Below are 21,748 nucleotides of genomic sequence, written 5' to 3'. Positions count from 1 at the left end.
TGTGACGAGTCAATATCAACTTATGAAATAGTTCTGACTAGCAGGCACTAATTAGTCCTCTCTGTCTGTGTGTCTATTGTACTAGTTGAAGTATATAAATGATAATTAAATGTATCAGCATCCTCTCCTTTGATACACAAAGATGTGACAAGGATGTTAATAATTTAGCCATTATCCAAGTCATTGAGACATGTTTTAAAATGACAAGATTGAATCATGCAAACATGCATACATACACGCACATACATATATACATAGAAATGCATAAGGAACTAATAAACCAGTCCGTATATATTGCTGTTAAATCCGACGTTTCAAATAAATATTCTTTTTCAAAGGAAAAATTGGCGAGACAGAGAAATGCCAGGTGAAAACCCGAACATTTCTAAATATAATGGAACAAAACCGCGTGTGATATAAATAAACGGTTATACGTGGGATAAGTTCTTAAATTTGCACGCACCTAATTGAACCCAATAGAATACGCCTAGAATAATCTATACATACATATATACATACATACATACATACATACATGCATACATACATAGACAGACATGCATGCATTCATACATACATACATACATACATACATACAGAGACATGCATACATACATACATACATACATACATACATACATACATACATACATACATAAAATACATACATACATACATACATACATACATACATACATACATACATGCACAAAGTTACAGCTTGAAACATTCGTATCGATCATTCATACCAGAATATTTCATTCTACCCCTGACATGAGAGACCTATCACTGCATGTCCCATCCTCTCTCTCTCTCTCTCTGTCTCTGTCTCTCCCTCCCTCCCTCCCTCCCTCCCTCCCTCCCTCCCTCCCTCCCTCCCTCCCTCCCTCCCTCCCTCCCTCCCTCCCTCCCTCCCTCCCTCCCTCCCTCCCTCCCTCCCTCCCTCCCTCCCTCTCCCTCTCTCTCTCTCTCTCTCTCTCTCTCTCTCTCTCTCTCTCTCTCTCTCTCTCTCTCTCTCTCTCTCTCTCTCTCTCTCTCTCTCTCTCTCTCTCTCTCTCTCTCTCTCTCTCTCTCTCTCTCTCTCTCTCTCTCTCTCTCTCTCTCTCTCTCTCTCTCTCTCTCTCTCATATATACACAATCTGTCTCCGACCTCTCTTTCGGTCTATAAGACTCACAGACTGTATAAACTTAAAAAAATACTTTATTCCATGATTAGTGATACTATACATGAAAACAGACTACAGCACTAGATGATAGACATATCTGTAACTTGACTACATATAGAGTGATAGGTATGGTATGCATGGAGTACAGGTGAATACACTATAGTGCAATATTAATATGTAGTACTGGTTATAATGTCAACTAAATAGCTACATCAGAGAGACAATATGGATCCAAATAATATTTCTTATGCTTTCTGTCCTAAACTTGACATATGCCCAGTTCTTGTCAACTAATACAGTAGCATAGCTAGCAGTCTCAAATTTATTTTCACAGTTTGTTTTCAACTCCAAATGATTATTCAACTTGTAAGTGTTAGAAACATACATGATACATTCCCACAAGCCCCTCTTTCTTCAGTGATGCAATGACAGAGGCATCTTAGACAGTGCTTGTGGTTTTTACGATAATGGCTAACAGAGTGTCTGTGTCCTTGGGGACAAACATACCTACTTTCCATCAAAATACTTTCAGTTCAGTAACATATACAAGGCAATGTGAAAAATAAAACATCATTTATCCATATTTTCTCTCTGAGAAAAATCAAGACTTTTTGTTTTTTAATGTTATATATACAATGGAAGTTCAATATGTCAAGTGTAAAGAGTTTTGGCCTTCTATATAAACAGAATAGTATTTTATACAATAAGTCACTATTATGGTAATGTACAGACTTGTGAATTCATAAATTTTGATTTAATATGTTTGTCTATTATCACATTCATAGGTGGTCTCTGACACTGAAATCAATTGCAATAGCTCATATGGTGGATTTTCATTGGCTGTGAAACACAGAAACCATGGCATCAGCCAATAGGTAGCCACGTCATAAAATGTCAAATGCTGATGACCAAATATGGAACATGATTTTCATAATTAGACTACTTAACTATGTGTAAATTCAGGTTATCATTTTCATAGATTTTATTACAGAAGGCAAGAATAGAAAATATATAAGACTCCCTGTTTTAAAAAAAAGTCCAGATCACAAGCCAGCAGCATCAATATTTTTGACAAATAATGAAATTAAGAAAATAAATGAAAATACAGAAAACTTGAAAGCAGTCTCTCTCTCCAATTCAAATGATTTACATTGTATGGATTAATTATAACTACTGTGGTATGTAAGAAAGTCAATTTTATTTTTAAAAAGGACAAACTTAGATAGTTATATTATTTGGGCTGTATAACGTGCAAAGGCTGTACATTCAGAAATCATGCAAGTTATGAAATACAATATCTTTGACTACCGGTAAATCTGTATTTGAAGACACATAACTTTTCTTACAATTTTAATAAAAAAGAAGCAAAATAAACAAAGGCAAAAAACTGCTGATCCTGTTAAACCTAATCAAAACAAAATTCAACATTTTGTCGTAAAGAAGCATTCTAAAAATCAACAGTTTTATTAACAGATACATTTTTAAAAACATAAGAGAGACTGAAATGTACAGAATGTCAGAAAGTTCTCTTTAAAACGAAAATATTTAGAGTACATAGCCACATACAAATATAATAAACCCCAAATTAGGATTTGAAAATGGTATTGTACAATGCTTGATACCCAAATCATTCACTACTGACCTTTGAACCCAACTTCCAATGAATTGTGGGAAATCACAATTTGAACACAACTGTGGAAAATTGTGTCTGACATTCATTTCTCATTTTTAGATGCACTTTCGTACCCAAAATTAAAAATATTTCCACATTTTCGTCCACTAGGAACAAATGTCAAAGACTGAATATTTATTTAATACACCATGTTGTATTTTTAGGACGTTGTCGGTAAAAGCACTTTTACAAAGGGTTTGAGGAAGACAAGAGTCCTTTTAATCGGTGGTTAATAAAGAAATTAGGTCAAAGGTCACAACAAAGTCAATACATATATTTTGCCATGGGAAGAGTTGATAAAATTTGTAAACCCACCCTCCCCAAAAAAAACTATTTACATGAAAAGCTAAATATAGGCACAGGATTAATACATCATTCCTATGTTGCCATGGTAAAATGACAAAATCTAAAAATACAAACATTAAATAGACAAACCCCCCTACTTTTTCTGTTTTGTACAAATTAATAGAGATAACAACTAGTGCTGTATAAATATACAATGTACATGGAATTACTCCTATACATTTATATTTAAATGTAAATTACCTGAATCTTCGAAGAAAAAAAAAAAAGTTATTTTTTAGTATAAAGGAAGCAAAAACCTTTTCATTAATATCATTTCTTTTGGCACTAAAGGCTTACCAAGAATGTGAAGCCTCAGTGAAGTCATTCAGTTATACCATACACAAGATTCAAAACCAGAATACTAACTCCATGCCATGGTTACGACATCAGACTGACATAATTCTGACTGTCTACAAATCTGGTTATCTTACATTGTATGTGGTATAATTGCACTCTACTGTGACATACTATAAAGGCCAAAATATTATTATATCAAAGTGGCCATATGGATGAGGATTGAGTATTTATTAATAAAACAATTTTATCATGGTTTCCTACAACTTGGAAAATCAATCTGAAACACTGTAGACCCAGTCTGTGTTTGTAACTCAATACATTGTAAACAGCTATTGCTTTTGGAATTTACTGAGTTACAAACAAGGACTTGGTATAGGTTGTTTCACATTCATTTTGCAAGTAGCAAGCCATGTTGATAAAATTGTTTTATAAATTAAAAATCCAAAATAAATACCCAATCGTCATCCATATGACCTTTTTACAATGTGTCATTCAAAAGACAAGTCATTGACAGCTACTGTAATTGAGACTTTTTAATATCACATTTATTGTGATATTATAGAATATAATTATGTACTGTTAATCTCTACAAATTAAACATTTGGACCAAAAATTACTTTTTCAAACCAAACTTCTTAGATTAAACAAATCTGTTTTGTGACTACAAGTTACAGTTGAAAGGTTACAGTAGTCCCCTTTTGCTTGATGCACTGACAACTTGTCTTTGGTTGATGCAGGGAGAGAAACTACACAATAGTCATGTACATTTTTTAGGGAAGTAAATATCTCTAAACAAAGCGAGTTGCACCAAAAAGTAGATGTTACATGCACGTTGAGGTCTCCTTACAACACATACATTTTGGCCTTTATAGTATTACAATAACCTAAGGGACCTTGTCACTATTACATAGACCTCTTATGTTACTTGTATTTCTTCATACTGGCAATAATATCTTACTATTCAATTTCATATCCTTTAAATCTGGACTTCATCTTGTCTGAAAAAAATAACCACACTACATGACCTAAAAAATCCAAAATGGCTGCCATTCATATGTGCCTAACAACTGTTCTCAAGAGATATTTGCACCATTTCTGTATACTGTACGAGTTTAATTATTGGCACAAAAAGGTAAATACTTGTGAATTATCTTGTAAACAAGTAACTGATGCAACCTATCTAACTGTGTGAAATACACAAAATATTGATTTTTATATCTTAATTCAAATTATCCCTTGGCACTTATAATTTTTTGATATTTTCAAATATTTTTTTCATGATGTACATTAATTAATCACATACATGATGTAATAAGGGTGGTACATTTATACAAATGAAATACAAATTAATTTTACAACCAAGTAAAAATACTTCTATTCCTTGACAAACAAATAATTTATCTCTCAACTAAATTTACAAACATTTTTACAAGCTTTGTTGATGTTGCACACTATCACTTGATATTTGACATCTAGTTTTTGGCAAATATTTTAAAATAAAGTTTCCTTGACAACATGTCAAGTGTGCATTCCATCTTGACCCTTTAACCCAATCAGAGTTCAGAGTTCAAAGTTCAAAAAATACTGTACATGTTCTCAATATCTATAACCATAGTAATCTGTATACTTATATGTTTGTGCTTGACGGATAGCTTTTGCTAAATTCTGTGATTTTCTTGATTTCCTTGCCTCTAGCTTTCTTCTCAAGTTCTGTGATCGACTCATTTGCTTTTGTGCTTTCAGCTGACTACTTTTCTTTTTCAGCCATCTACAAAATAAAAGAAAAAATAAATAATGTTCCACAATATACATTTTTGCTATCTATATAGTATGAAATACTAATGACTTTGATAATGTACATTTTCAGTGAATACTTCTCTCAAATGGCAGGCTAAAATACATCAGTACTGCCCTCACATAGCAGAGACCACAATACTACAAACTCTTTCAGCAACACACATTTACAGTGAATACTGCCCTCACATGGCAGAGACCACAATACTACGAACTCTTTCAGCAACACACATTTACAGTGAATTCTGCCCTCAAGCAGGGCTCGAAATTAACGCCGGCCCAGTGGCCCAACCTGTTAAAGTTGCTGTTGGGCAGATGAAATTTGTTGCAATCAGCCTAGTTGGGCAGCTACTTTTTTTAAAAACATTCTGAAAACCTAGCTTAAAATATTCAATTACCATTATCCTTTGATAAATTAAATAAAAAAATCTACACTCGCTATTTCTCATTAATTCAAATGTAACCAGGATCAAAGATGCTAAGGCACCGATCTCTGTACTTGTGCATTGAATAACTAGTTATGTGATGACCTCTTGACCTCAGTGCAACTTTCTATATGTGGAAGTGTACGTCGATAAAACGCATGGACAAATTTGAATATCAGTATTCATGTCAACGACATCTTGCCGTCACCCGAGTTGATCCCACACTGTTAAATAATCACGAGTTTGTTGAAGTTTGGATTCACCAAAAGTTCGAAAGAAGGACTTCCTAAGGAAAGCAGTGAGAGTTAAAAGACAACAGGCGAGAAAAGGCAAAGAGAAAAAAGTGGTGATGGTGGTGGTGAGAATGTTGTTGTTCGATTGTGTGAGAGTACGAGTGAAGATTTAGTGGCTGTACCAAATACATCACAGGAAAGTGAAAAAGATGACGTAGTAATAGTAAATCTGAGAGTTATTGGAAAATGTATGAAAGGAAGAGAAAACAAGAGTTTTGTGAGGAGTGGGGGAAGGAGTTCAAGTGAAGAAAACTAACTATGACAGTGTTATCTATTTGTGAGTATTGTAGGGCCTACCTGGGGCTAGCCAACAAAACATCAGCGTTATTCGTATTGTAAGGTTCAACACACCACAGAAAACATTAGACTGGTGGCTAAGTAGTGGCACACACACAAGGAGACTAGACTTTAAGGAGTAGTGACTAGAAGTTGCCAGGAAAATATGGGCAGGTAAAATATTTGCTGGGCAGATAAATTTCCAACTTACCTGCCCAATGGGCAGGTGAACAGAAAAATTAATGTTGAGGCCTGCAAGTGGCATAGACTTACTACGACAGCATACATTACATGCACTTGTCTTGGAAACATTCATTCAATAACATTGATGGACTGAATATACATTTATGATGGGGAGGGAATGCTGCCCTCACTCGGGCTGAAGTTGCAGTTTGATGTGTAGCAGTAAACAATGCAACGAATACTGTCAGTATTTATACCAGTTACATATAAATTAGATATTAGTCAACTGTCAATTGTTAGGACAAAGCAAACATTGCTTGACTGTTTAGAGTAGGAGAGAATTACCATTACTTCAGAGTTGAACTAGTGAGTTCCCACCCCACCCCCACCCCCCACTCCGAACTGAACACACAGTCACCTTACACTGAAACATTCATCACCGTGTGTACTACTCCTTTAATCATTCCCAACAAACATGTTAGCATGACATTAATTAACAGGACCATCTAGCATGACATTAATTAACAGGGGTGTGGGGGTAGGTGCTCATTGGGGTGTGGGAATAGGTGCTCATTAGGGTGTGGGGGTATGTGCTCATTGGGGTGTGGGGGTAGATGCTCATTGGGGTGTGGGGGTATGTGCTCATTGGGGTGTGGGAGTAGGTGCTCATTGAGGTGTGGGGGTATGTGCTCATTGGGGTGTGAGGATAGGTAAGCATGCAGGTGTGTGTGGGGGGGTCACTGGGGTGTAGGGGTAGGTAAGCATGCAGGTGTGTGGGGGGGGGGGGTCACTGGGGTGTAGGGGTAAGTATTCTAGGTCTTGTTGATATCTTTCCAATGCACAGTACAATACCATGTCATAGTATTAAAGTCACTTACATCTATAAAAATTACCTTGAAATCAACAGTATATAGTACTGTTATCTGACCATGTGTACATTGTGCCCTAGTCTCAGTTACCCAGACTCTCACCACTGAGGGCTCTACTACAAGACCACCTAGACGAGAATCTGGGGAAACATAATCCAAAGTTGTGTGCACCAGATCTCTTCCCCAGAGCAGTGCATGCTGGGGAACATTTCATGTCCAACATTGCAGGCTGAATGATCCAGGTACCTTTGAGACAGGTTATCTTGTCTCAAGTGACTGATACATGTACATCTTAATTACAACATACAGGTCCATTTTTCATGACTTGGAAGAAATGTACTGTGTGACCTCCGGTGCGGGCAACTTTGGATTACGTTTCCCCAGACTATCATTGGGTGGTCTCGTGGTACAGCCCTCAGTGGTGAGAGTCTGGGTAACTGAGACTATATTGTGCCAATCAAGCACTATCAGTAAAGTAAAAATCACATTGGTTATTTCACGCCATACAGTATAATTGTACAGATTGTATATACCAGCTTGGGTAAACTATTTGATAGCTAACAATATCCATTTTAAACATTGTCACCAACATAATACCAGTACAATAATACTCTGTGCTTCATTCTGCACACATCTTTATCTGACTCCATGGATAATCACTGAGCTCTCTGGAAACACTGTTTCTCACAAAGGTTGTCATGACAATGTCATGGTAACATACAGCATGTTGGCAATGCATGGTAATGTACAGCAGCCATGTTTGATTGTGTTTCATTCATGTACACAGAGCAGCATGTGAGGGCAGTATAGCAAGGGTTACAAATGTAGCACTAATTATTGTTGTTAGCATTTAATGAAGGAAGCTGAATGGAAAATAGACCTGCAGCCAAACTTTCAAGTAAAGAATTTAATAAGTATGTACATGTAGTAGGTATACTTTATAAACTCAGTTTGGCATTTGAGGACATGTTCCAAAAATACTAGTAATACTAGTATATAGCACTGAGGTTGCTACATTTGTATGGTGACAACAGATATCAAATGTAACACCACAATGGCAAGTATTAGAGGGAGCTTTTTGTTCGTTTTCTCTTTTTTTTTCAATAATTTTTAGATTAACTTACTCATTATGGTCCAGGGGCCGTGAGCTACCGCTGGATAAGCTACCATTTGAATTGGATAGTTCTTGGCTGCAGATCAGAAGGAGGAAGATATTATCAAAACACACACACAGGCAGTGATAATGGTCAGATATGGATGACAACAAGCAGTTATGACTTTATGATAGTGACAATGTACAATGTTCGGTGTGAAATTCAGTTACTGCTTACTTTTAATAGTGACTGTGCATTTATACATTAGCCAGAGAGGGTGACGTGAGAGGTGGACAGTTATTTGTGCATTACTATAGGGGTAAATACTACTACAAGAAAGACATGAATGGGAATTTATTTGAGGAAGGTAATCTAGGGTAAAATATCAAGTTTAACGGGACCAAATGCTTTCACAATACAGTTTGAAGGGTGAAATACATTTGGTTTTACAGTACTTGGACAACAACAACAACAACAACAACAACAACAACAACATACACACTACACATGATATGTACATGACATTATGTACAAGGTAAAGAAAACCGTTTCTATAAAAAGTATGTATTACATTTATATTCAAGTAAACTTTCTGTATTGTTTGTAAACCTCACCAGCAAATAACCTGTCAGGTCAAAGGCAAAGGGTCATGCTCGCAGGATCATAGGATGTGATGGGGGGGGGAGGGGGGTCGTTGCAATATTTATTGTTGAAGTACACTATGCTAAGCAGTGTTATTTGTCAAGTGTACCTGTTAATGCAAGATTGGTGTTTCCAAGACCACATAGGCACATGATCCTGACATGACGTCCTCAACGTGGTTTGGGCATACTGCGTTTAGCCCCCATTGTCTTAGTAACTATAAAGGTAACCATGACAATTTAGGACTCACAGTTGTGGATATGACCTGTCTTGGCAACAATGTAATACATGTATCCAACAAAAACAAATCAGAAAATATAGTTCCAAAAACTGCATTATTTCACTTACTCTTTATAGGCTCTTTCACACTCTCCTCTTTCCCTCAAAGCATAACCGTTATTTTGTTCTTCCTCTCTCTGTTTTTGTTCTTGTTTCTCTTTCTTTTTTTGACACTTCTTGGTTTTCAGCCAACTTTTATATGCCCCATTTGCATCACGTTCCTCCTGTAATTTCATAAACACAAATCATGTATGCATGTATTTTACAAAGTTTGAATACAATTAGAAAAGTTACACATAAAATCTAAAAGTGATAAACTTCTCAAATAATTCTTGATTTATACAATAGAAAGAGAGAGAATATTTACATGAAATCCATTGAGTTCAAAATTATATTTATACTAACATCACATTTTTAATCAAGATTATTTGTTTCTCTTCTGAACTTTGAACAAAACTTGGTATTTTGAATCTGGGTTGTTCTATAAATTAAACTCTGGACAAAATCTTCATGTTTAGTTTCTGACTTGTTTTACCAATGCTGAAATCTCTTCAACACTAACTTGCAACTTGCACATACCAACACTACACTAACTTGTACATATCCTTACCAACACTACACTAACTTGTACATATCCTTACCAACACTACACTAACTTGTACATATCCTTACCAATACTACACTAACTTGTACATATCCTTACCAATACTACACTAACTTGTACATATCCTTACCAATACTACACTAACTTGTATATATCCTTACCAACACTACACTAACTTGTACATATCCTTACCAATACTACACTAACTTGTACATATCCTTACCAATACTACACTAACTTGTACATATCCTTACCAACACTACACTAACTTGTATATATCCTTACCAATACTACACTAACTTGTACATATCCTTACCAACACTACACTAACTTGTACATATCCTTACCAACACTACACTAACTTGTACATATCCTTACCAACACTACACTAACTTGTATATATCCTTACCAACACTACACTAACTTGTACATATCCTTACCAACACTACACTAACTTGTATATATCCTTACCAATACTACACTAACTTGTACATATCCTTACCAACACTACACTAACTTGTATATATCCTTACCAATACTACACTAACTTATACATATCCTTACCAACACTACACTAACTTGTATATATCCTTACCAACACTACACTAACTTGTACATATCCTTACCAACACTACACTAACTTGTATATATCCTTACCAATACTACACTAACTTGTACATATCCTTACCAATACTACACTAACTTGTACATATCCTTACCAATACTACACTAACTTGTACATATCCTTACCAATACTACACTAACTTGTACATATCCTTACCAATACTACACTAACTTGTACATATCCTTACCAATACTACACTAACTTGTACATATCCTTACCAATACTACACTAACTTGTACATATCCTTACCAACACTACACTAACTTGTACATATCCTTACCAACACTACACTAACTTGTACATATCCTTACCTGATTTTCTTTTTCTCTTTTCCTTCTTTCTCGTTCTTCTTTTCTCCTATCTTCCTCTGATTCCCTCTTTTTTTCCAGCCAGGCCTGGAAAGCACTCTCTGCCTCTTCTCGTTTCTGTTGTTGTTTCTCTTTTTCCTTCTCTTCCTCTTCCTTTCGTTTTTGTGCCATTATTCTGGAATGTTCTTTTTTATATTCAATTTGTTCTGGTGTAAGACCATACCTACTATGACCTTGATAATTAGAACTATCAAACACATCATCATTGTCCTCCTCATTATAACTGTTGTTAGTTTGTCTTTGTGTTCCAGCAGAACTAGCTCTCTGTGAGCCAGATGAATTTACAATTTTCCGCCTACTTCCACTGCTTCCGGTGGCCGTGGCAGGACGTGGGTGTGATGGTGGAGCTGGCTGCATGGAACCACTACTACTGGTATTACTACTAAGACTGCTAGAACTGCTATTACTACTAGCTGGTTCAAGTCCATGTGCAGCTCGTTCTTCTGGAGATAGATCACTAACTTTCACAACTTCAAATTTTCCATTTCTTTCAATAACAATTCCTTCTTCATCTTTGTGGTCATGTGATTGTTTTCCTTGTTCTTTGGACTCATTGTCATCATCTATTGTTAAATCTTTCATCTTCTCTTTATTATCATTCTCAGTTTCATTTTCATTTTGTTCATCTTTTTGCCCCTCCCCCTCGTCATCAGAATCTGGGTGAACTTCTTCAATCACTTCCTTAAATCCCACTTTTCTATCTTTTTTCTCCTCTATTTCTCCTTCCCTTGCTAGTTCCTCATTTAATTGTTTGATTCTTTCTGTCACATCATATTCTGGAGGGTCTTCCGTGGGAAATGATCCTTCTTCTCGCATTTTTTGCAGTAGTAGTTCTGCCTCTCTCTGTTCATCGGTGAGTTCATAATCATCATTTTCCTGTTCATCTTCATCTGCATCTAGTCTGGATGGGGATCGTGAATAAGGATCTTCTCCAACTTCTCCATTCTGAGGAGAAGATGCCCTAGGAGGAAGATCACTATGATCTCCTGGTTCTGGAGAAGCTGTCCTTGGAATGAAGTCTCCATCTGCTATTACATTACTGTCTAACTTTAGTTCATCACCATTCTGTAAGGATGACAACAAATCAACTCTGTTAACGTAATCTGGCAAAATGTCAGTAACTGTTCTATACAAAACCTCTATTTGTATTATATGGTTCCTTTCCTAGTTTGCAATTTCTTTCTGCAATTTATTCAGTCACAAACACACAATTAGTCTATGTTGAACCACATTATTTTTTTGAGTAGAAAAAGATAGTATAGTTGTTTTCTTCAAACTAAATACCTATTTGTCATCCACATTACCACATTAAGTCTAGAATCCAGTGGACATTAATAGAATCTATGGTTTTGTAATGTTGATCATAGACCCTCCAGTCTATGTGTTGACATGGTACATTGTAATGTATATATGTTGCCTGGCTATGACAATGCTAGGGTAGTTACGGTTGTGATAATGCTAGGGTAGTTACCGTTGCTGGTCAAAGGATATGATAAAGGTTGACAAGAGTCTGAATGCATATACATGTAACATTCAATTGATTTGTTTATCACCCCTCCCTACAGCTGTATGGTTGGAGACAACAATCATAATGACATCATCTATTGTCTTACCTTGGAGTCATCTGTCTTGTCAATCAGCCAATCTAATTCTTTATCTACACTGTCGGCATCACCATGGCTACTCTGGGTGACATCACCGTTTCCATGGTTATCGTGACTGATGTCACCATTCATGTTTGTTGCCAAAGCTGAAAAACTCATTGTGGCACGACCTCAGGTTGACTTCAAGCTCCTGTAAGAAGATATCCATGTAGATAGAAGACATGAGTCTATAGAAAACCCTTATCTTTAGAATATCCACTCACATTTATACGTCATCACATACACTGTACTGCACAATGGAGATCAAATTTATTGTACATTACTTTTTTCTCTCTACATCAAATAGAAGGTATTAATACACTGTTTGCTTGGCATGTTTTTAACTGATTTATTTGTTGACAGTTTTGACATCTACCTAAGTCCCAATCAAAATGTTGAGACAAGATAAATGTGATTCTTACCAATCAATAACAAAATCAATATTTCATTTCTTTTCCAGGTACAATGTACTTTAATAAATTTGGTTCAATGATTTAACCCTCTAAAGCCTGACACCCTACACGTATATTTAGGGTGTAATTATAATTTATATAGCGTTACAGAAACCAAGTTATTAAAAATACTGTGAAATATGAACATCGTCAAGAAAAATGCAAATTTCATCAAAATGACCTCTTCTGTAAGAAACATCCAACATTCACAAAAGCACCACAATCATCTCAAATATGGACACCCAATATCTTTCCTATTTACACATACAAAATGGATTTTGTAGTACTGGAGTGGGGTGGGGTGACTAGGTTTTACTACTAGTACTAGACAGATTAATTCAAATAATCTTAGCCATGGATTGTATGATATTAGGTGAACAGTTGACTGCATTTATAATGTGTTAGTAACAGTTGTTGTATCATAGACATTACTGGGGGTAATGCCACTCAATGCTAACAGATTTCAAAATAATTCCTACATATACAAAACTTCAATCTTCCTAGAAAACTCTGAGACTTATTTATCAAATTCAGACATGTATGGAATTTATTGATGACACATTTTGATAAATCTACATCTGTATATAAAAATCCACAGGCTGGATTAATTCCTGGGAAACAGTAGCATGGCAAATGTCACAATTTGATATCAAATTGGCAAATGGTCAACATTCAATGAAACTCTTAGAAACTATACAGTTTATAGTCTAGACGTGAATTATGCCATGACTACCAGATATGTGAAGTAATATGGCCACTTTAAATTCTTTGTTCTATTCGCTGTTAATCAATATTGGCAGCAATTTATTACAAAGGATTAACTTTATGACTGCACTCAATGATAACAATGAAACATGTCTGATAACCTCATGTAAGACTAATTCAAAAAATGTCAACTGGTACTGTATAATTAGAAATATCATCCATTATAATCTACATTGTATATAGAATAAAATCCACTGATACTGTCAATTCTTGTACATTTGTTATTTCATTCATGAGTAAACTGAAAGTCACACTAAATGCTGAATAACAATAATTTGGTCCATGATGTGTATACTGCAGCATCCAAGAGCAAACATCTCGGACAACAATTGAAATTGTTAATTCTGTACTGTAATGTAAAGCTAACATTTGGTTTTGAATCAAGGCTGTCACATATGGTATTGTTAAAACATACAATAAGTCAATAAAGCTGTTTGCTAAGAGTATATGAAGGCATCCATGCAAAACATGCAATGTTTTCACATCTGTATGTCAAACACTGTGTCAATATAAGCATGACTACTTTCTCCATACCAACACAGTGTACATTCAACTATGCAATATGTAGGGTGGGCTCCAAGTCTAACAGATTTATATGCAATCGGACTGGCCGCCTAGTAACATTTGTAGTCAGGGATCCAGTTAGATTTATTTGCAGTTAGACTGACATCTAAAATGTGTTTATAGGATTACTGTCAACATGATATTACAAATTACTGTACATAGAGACTAATCAATTAATATATATTATTAGGATAAAATTATAGAAAACAATCTTTGTGGTTTAGATTATGTGATATACATTTTGGTGTCATACACTGTGGTATCATAAAACAGGGAATGTTTTACAACAATTTTATCTTATCACTTTTGTGTTTGTGTATTTTATCAGTTACATGGTGGTAGTAGTATTAAGTTTAAAGATTACATTATTGTTAAGAGTGGACAATTAATAAACGACTGATATCAAGTATTTTTAGAGTATCATTTTATGTTAGTCTATTTAATTTATATGCTGATACTATCAGCATACATGTATATACATTATACATGTAAGTGCCTGATTATATTATCACAGCAGGTGACACAATATACCTACATACCTATACATCAAGGGCTATCCTATACATCAAGGGCTATCCTATACATCAAGGGCTATCCTATACATCAAGGGCTATCCTAGGTTATCATTTCAACTAATGTCAAGGTACAGTGTACATGTAAAACTATCAAATTATTATTATCTATCATATACACATATGTAGACCCTCATATTCACAGCCTGTGAAGTCAAAAGTAAAGTAATATAAATATGTTAATTTCATACTATTTGTGTGATTCAGACAAATGATCCCCCAAATGTCTGTATCCCTCCACCTATAGGCTACCTGTACGGTATGCATGGCAAGATATGGGTGCAAGCCTGTGATCAACTCCAACTTCAAGGGATCACAACAAATGGCCAACCTCTATATAACATGTAGTATTTATTATCATGTTAAACCATGTCATTAAACAGATTTTATTCTGTTTTACTGCGATTTTACTGTATTCATAGCATTCATTTTATTGAATATAAAAAGTAATTCAATACTGAATTTGAATAAATGACATTGACAACAACCAATGAAGTGTGCAGTATCAACTCAGGCATAGCAATATGGGAAAATAATGAAGTGTATAGAATCACTCAGGCATAGCAATATTGGAAAATAAGGAAACCAGTCAATCAATAAATACACAGCAGGAAGAACTTTTACTTCATCAAAAGAAAAGAGAAATGAGTGTACAATGGCAACCAATAACAAGGAACATAGTATAATTTGGTTCTTTATATAGTGACTGATTAAACCAGATTGCAGGAAATGTTTGAAGCGGAATTGACTCTTTCTTAGATGTCAGAACAATTTATAATAATTGTCTATAGGATAATGACTATGGGACACACTAGGAAACAAAATTGGGGCTTTTTTTCGTATAAAGCTGAGAACTGCTTTTTCATTGCTATCATAGGATCTGTATAGATGTCTGATGGTACATGAATTCAGCCAAAATTAAAATTGTTAAAATGTATAGAAAGTAGAACAATAACCATTGTTCAAAGTATGCTACCTGTACCATACCATATTTCATAATGACTGTTTTTAGTCTGTGACGTACATGTACAACATTCATGCCACGCTATCAGTCTGTGATTGTTAAGTAAAGGCTGACATGCACAACATATGTTACAGCCTACTTTCGTATATGATACTACCATGATGCCTTATGATAGATTGTCAATACATACATTGTACATACAGACAGTCATGTATTTTTAGAAATTATCACATAGATATGTATATTTAGAAAATATGATCACTTGAGTCCTTACTTTAACCTTTGAACTTGTGTTTTTTATCATGGTAGATATCATGTCCATTGTCTGACCCCATATATCAAAATGAACTGATAACAAACAAATTAATTTCACATTTGAAAATACAGCTTGCCTACAGGTTACTTAAACACTAACAGTAAATTGCAATATACACATTTAGGTGTTATTCCCCAATATTTTTTTTTGTTCTGCTTAGGAAAATATGAGTGACCTAGGGGTCTTTGTCACTACAAGTTGCTAGACGAGTAATCATTACGTCCAGCATTGTAGTGACAAAGGCCCCCTAGGTTATGACAACCTTTAGGCCACAATTATTTTCCAGCTGAATTAAGAAAAATGTTGGAGAACAACATAATTATACCAGCGCCAGCAATGTCAAAGAAAAATCAGGGAAAGTAATGGCAATTTTGAACATTTCGACTCATATTTTTCGAACAAAGCAGAACCAGTGATGTAGACACACATTGTCGTGGCAGAGATGCATGTTGACCTTTGATATTTCTCCCAACTCTGTCATTTCGCTTTTCAACTCACTATGGGAAGCATAAATAATTAATGATACAGACCTTTTGAACTGTTTCTAATGACCTTGCACATCAATATAATCAAGTATTTCATTATGAAAATGAGCATAATTCAAAATTTGTCTGGTCTCTGAATATTTCTATATTGGCTATCTTAAATTAATATCATCTATTTCTTGTTTACATTTAACCATGAAATAATTAGGAATACCGTACTACATGTACAATGAAGTAATCTTTTAATCATTCAGTAATTTAAAAAAAAAAAAAAAAAAAGTGTATATTTGCAATAACCATGCAACTACATGTATGGCTATTCTAGAATATACAAAAGTAAAAATTGATAACACTGACTGTGTCAATATATATCTATATTAATTATGATGGCAGTTTGACACAAAACTATTTATACATTTATGAGGACAAACACAGCACTCTTTCATGGTTCACTCATATTGAATTAATTTTGTACTTTAAAGTAGGGTACAAAATCACCTTTATATATTTGTACTTTTATAAATCCACTTACTATCTATAAATATATTTGTATTATGTATGTTGAGGGGCAGAGACCTTGAACATTGTTTAAACTAGTGGTCAATTACAATACATGCTATAATCAACATGGTATATGTCTATATTTGTAACCATGTACCACATACAATGTATATAATCCATACCCAATATTAAACTGTTTGAACAGACTCTCTATTTTGGTAAATCTTTAGCTGAACTAGCGCTGCTGCAACTCAAACATTTTTTGAAACTCTTTTGTTAGATATACTGGTGATGACTTACTCATAATATCACACACCCTGAACAGTATTGAATCTCCTGTGGGTGAATATACATGTATTTGTATAGTAGTACATATACATTTTGTAATATGGTGCAATATATCCAATCAAAATAATTTTTGGTTCCAACCCAAATCATCATTGAATCACACATGTTCAACTTATTACTCTACTACTTACAGATGAAATAGACCTGCAATTGACATGTACATGTACAATGTCAAATTATTGCTATTTTAACAATTTTCAGTGAATATGTTGTTGATTTTATGATCGAAAAATAATACACCAGTTGTTGATTTTGAAATGTAAAATTGATGTGTTTATAATTCATGGTGTGGTTTGTTTTAGCATCTTCAGATCAATTTATTCACTGGCTTAAAACATAGATCCACAAAATTATGCATACCAATAAATGGAAATGCAGCAAATTTTTTATCCGATATCAAATATGATAAAACTGTTATTGTTCAAACCTCTCTGGGGACATGAATTTTGTTCAGATACATGTATGCACACAATTCAGTTAATTAATTTTGTGGGTGGGAAATAATCATTTGTGTCTGAAACACACACACACACACATCAATACCATAAATTTTCTACAAAATCCAATAACAAAATATTAATGTAACCATGCACTGACAGCAGAGTAACTGGACTGTTTACTTTACTCATTGAAAATGAAGTCACAACAACGACAAGTAGTTTTGTAGCACTGTTCCCAAAACATGTTACCACTGTCCATTTTAGTGAAATTAAATTACATTAATTTTTCTAGGTTTCCACTTCTCTGTTACCACGGGTTCACAACCTCAGAAACACTATGTAATATCAGGTATATGAGATATGCCATACATGAGATTGGAACATGGACATAATGACTTACTAGGGACATGGTTTGTACATCAATCATCACATGTCATTGCATTGTTTAACTTGTACAACAATAGATGAAGTCAAGCAGCCTAAGGTTGGTTGCCACCAACAATACCATTGTCATAGTACATGTAGTGTGACCTTGCATATATCATTGGAGTTACATGTAGTCAGGGGTCTTTACACTAGAGTTATAAGTCTCACAGTACACTGTAATTGAATGCTTACAACTACTTACACTTGTGTATGCAGTCACATAAAAGGTCATAAAAATTAAATACCTGTGTCTCGTAAAATGCATACCTTAATTTGGCACACTTTAAGAATACCTATAAGAACAGTTGACCCGATCATTATACAGTAAAAACTATGATTTCAATATGCTGTTTGTTTCTGATTTATGTATTTTATATTTTGACCAATAATTGTTCACAACATTTAATGGAATTTGGTTTTTTTCATCACACCTTAGTCATAAAGATTAACTGTTAATACAAGTATGACTGATAGTAATCAGGGTGATTTACATCTAATAGTTATCACTCAACTAAAATACTCAACTCTGTATTACTGCAAAGAAATTTAATAATAATGTTAGCTTTTATACAAGTAGCACTTTCCCACTTTGTGCTAAACATGCTTTATAATTATAACTCCTGGTATGGATCTATAGCGTTACAATGGTCCTTTATACTTCCTGAACTCCCTGGGGAGCATACAATCCATCGCAGTCATTGGATTAAAGCATTCATATTACAACCTCTATCCTACCAGGTCCCCCAATTATACAGCTGTGTTGACTGAGGCACAGTCGTGGTTCAAATCTTGCTCAAGGACTTTAGCCATTCAGAAACAAACATCAGCGATGGCCGGGGCTCAAACCTGCAACCTGCAGATTCAAAGCCAGCCACACTAATCATTCACCCATCATGACTGACAACTTTATAACTTAATACTGCATAAATTTAAAGATTCAAAACTGCATTTCTAGAGAGGAATTGCCCATTCAAGATGTTGTCAATTGTTTATACAACAACATACATTACTTTGTTGACAAAGTTTACACAATGTAATACTCAGAAGTTATTCTCAGGACATGTGGGTAAATGAAACATTGTGGGTAAGATTTTCAGTTGTGACTGTTGGAGAGTATAAAACACCTTGCAATTGAATATCGTTTTTATTTCAGTACACACAAAAATTCCCAGAATTACTAAAAGTGTATATTGAAAAATAGAGAGTAAACAAGCACAAATAAACTATACTACAACAATCTAACAAGTAAATATGACTTGACCCCCTACCCCACACCCCCCAACACTGTAGAGATACTTCCTGTGTATGGTTGTCAGGTAAAACATCAATAGAAAGTTCTCCGAGTGCAAATTTCCAGAGCTAACAGAGATGCCAACAATCAGTAGCACACAGAGATGTCAATAAACTACACTTTATAATCTGTGTTGAATGTTACTACTAAGGTAACAGCTGATGTTACACTTATAAACTTAACCCCTAATCATTACTTCTAGTGATAACCCTAACACAAGTTACATCTACATGTAGTAAGTTAAACTGTAAATATGTTGAATATTCACTGAATACAGATTTCACTGACACAAATTTGGTACTGAACTTGTTCGTCAAGAGTGTTTCAATGCCATAAATCCAAAACAACTCTTTAACTTTCACTTTCTGGATCATTGCACATTTCAAAAATGAAAACAACCACATAATAATACAGTATTAAATATGGGGATATATATTTGTATATTACAATGATGAATGTGAAACCAATATTTGGATGACGCAATGTACAAATTTGTAACTGTACTCATAAATATTCTCTCAGTTCTCCCAAAAATAATGTGATATTTAGTACTACAGTTTATCATAAATTCATTGACTACAGTACACTTTTGAAATCAACCTATCGAGTTCAAGGCTACTGAGCCCAGAGGCATGTTATGGTCATAGAATGTCATTGAAACTACATTCTATGACTGTGGCCCCAACAAGTCTCTAGGCTTAGCTCTATAAGTCCTCTATTTTCATGAAATATTTTGTAGGTTTAGAAAACCTTGTAAGAATTCAATACAGCTGTTGATGTTGGAATCTATCCTAAAGCAGTACACTTCATTTCATTTCATTTATAGTGGAAATCAAATCCTGGTTGGATGGAATTTCTGTTAAAAGTCTTGGGGCAGTGTTTGTCGTTTCCCTTATAGTTCCTATTCCTTCTAATACAATTTATTTCATTTCCATTCCAGAAATGAGGGAATGGCCTGAAGGCAGGACTATATCTATTACTGTTCAAACTTATCAGCTCTGTTTTGTAAAGACACGGTTATGTGATAACCCACTTATGTCAGAAGTACGTGTTGTGTATAAATTTTCATAACAACACTGTGCTTGAAATAACAGACTTGCATATACTCCTGATTTTTTTTATCATATCATATATACTTATTAATTTATATTTACACAGTGATAATCTTCCATGGTTTAAAATGAATATGCGTATTTCCTGTCTAATATCAGTTGTACTTTACCTGGGGCTTACCTGTCTTTGTTTCTCGAGTTATCATTTCTACAAAAAATTCGTGTTAGTACACTATTCTTCATCATTTCGTTATCTACTTTTTACTAAAGATATATGTTATAAGGATAGTTAGTTCTTTCCCGGAATGATCACATTTCAGATGTGTTTATTTTATGCCTTAGATATAAAAATCAATCGCTCGATAGCCGTAAATTGACGCTGCTCTTAAAATAAAGATGGCTACTGTCCTACTCGACACCTGTGACCACACACATTCGGTCGGTGTGTTCACAAACAACTCAAATTTAAAGATTTAAATTACGAAATGATGCGACATCTGGAGACCACTAAGTGAAATTTATGTCGATTACAGTTTTGTCATAACTAAATTAATACGACATAATCTAATTATTGATAAATGAAGCCCTTGAAAATTGTCGAATTAGGCATTAAATTGTTCCGTTAACGAGGCCCCATGTGTAACAAATAGTCGTGATCATTTTTGTCCATAAATCTCGGATTTTTACGTCAAAGGACTTACCCTGATCACATCCAGGATACTCTTGGATACAACCTGTATCCTCTTGACTATATTTGTGGTGACAGAAGTCCCAGGAAAGGATAGAATTCCCGGTGAGAAAATGGCAATCGTCTAACCCTTGTATCCAAGTGTGACTGTTGTTTTCTGTGGCAACCTGGATTTTGGAGGCGGGGCATAAATTGATTGATAGGTGAGGGAAAAGGTATAGGAAGATACTATTCTTTTATGGGGATGTTCTAAATAGTAGACGATATATAGTTATACTTTAAGCGGAATATTTTCTACTTTTTACATCT

General features: G+C 34.6%; 1 protein-coding gene across 2 annotated transcripts; it reads right to left on the bottom strand.

The window, feature by feature from the left end:
• Nucleotides 1–1,183: 1,183 nt before the first annotated feature.
• Nucleotides 1,184–21,590, bottom strand: LOC144454017 (uncharacterized). 2 transcript variants are annotated; one of them, XM_078145420.1, is made up of 6 exons: nucleotides 21,453–21,590; nucleotides 12,546–12,726; nucleotides 10,876–11,997; nucleotides 9,405–9,559; nucleotides 8,445–8,510; nucleotides 1,184–5,248 (listed from the first exon to the last, which is right to left on the bottom strand). In XM_078145420.1, exons 2-6 carry the CDS (start codon nucleotides 12,693–12,695, stop codon nucleotides 5,077–5,079), a joined length of 1,665 nt encoding a protein of 554 aa, XP_078001546.1. In that variant the 5' UTR covers nucleotides 12,696–12,726; nucleotides 21,453–21,590; the 3' UTR covers nucleotides 1,184–5,076. The 2 variants fall into 2 exon arrangements, with proteins under 2 accessions (XP_078001546.1, XP_078001547.1); XM_078145421.1 differs by lacking the exon at nucleotides 8,445–8,510.
• Nucleotides 21,591–21,748: the final 158 nt, after the last annotated feature.

This window comes from Glandiceps talaboti, chromosome 3 (genome assembly GCF_964340395.1).
Source record: "Glandiceps talaboti chromosome 3, keGlaTala1.1, whole genome shotgun sequence".
In the NCBI taxonomy this organism is placed as follows: Eukaryota; Metazoa; Hemichordata; class Enteropneusta; family Spengelidae; genus Glandiceps; species Glandiceps talaboti.
The sequence above is the reverse complement of the archived record's forward strand: the minus strand, read 5'-3'. Positions and strand labels throughout refer to the sequence as shown.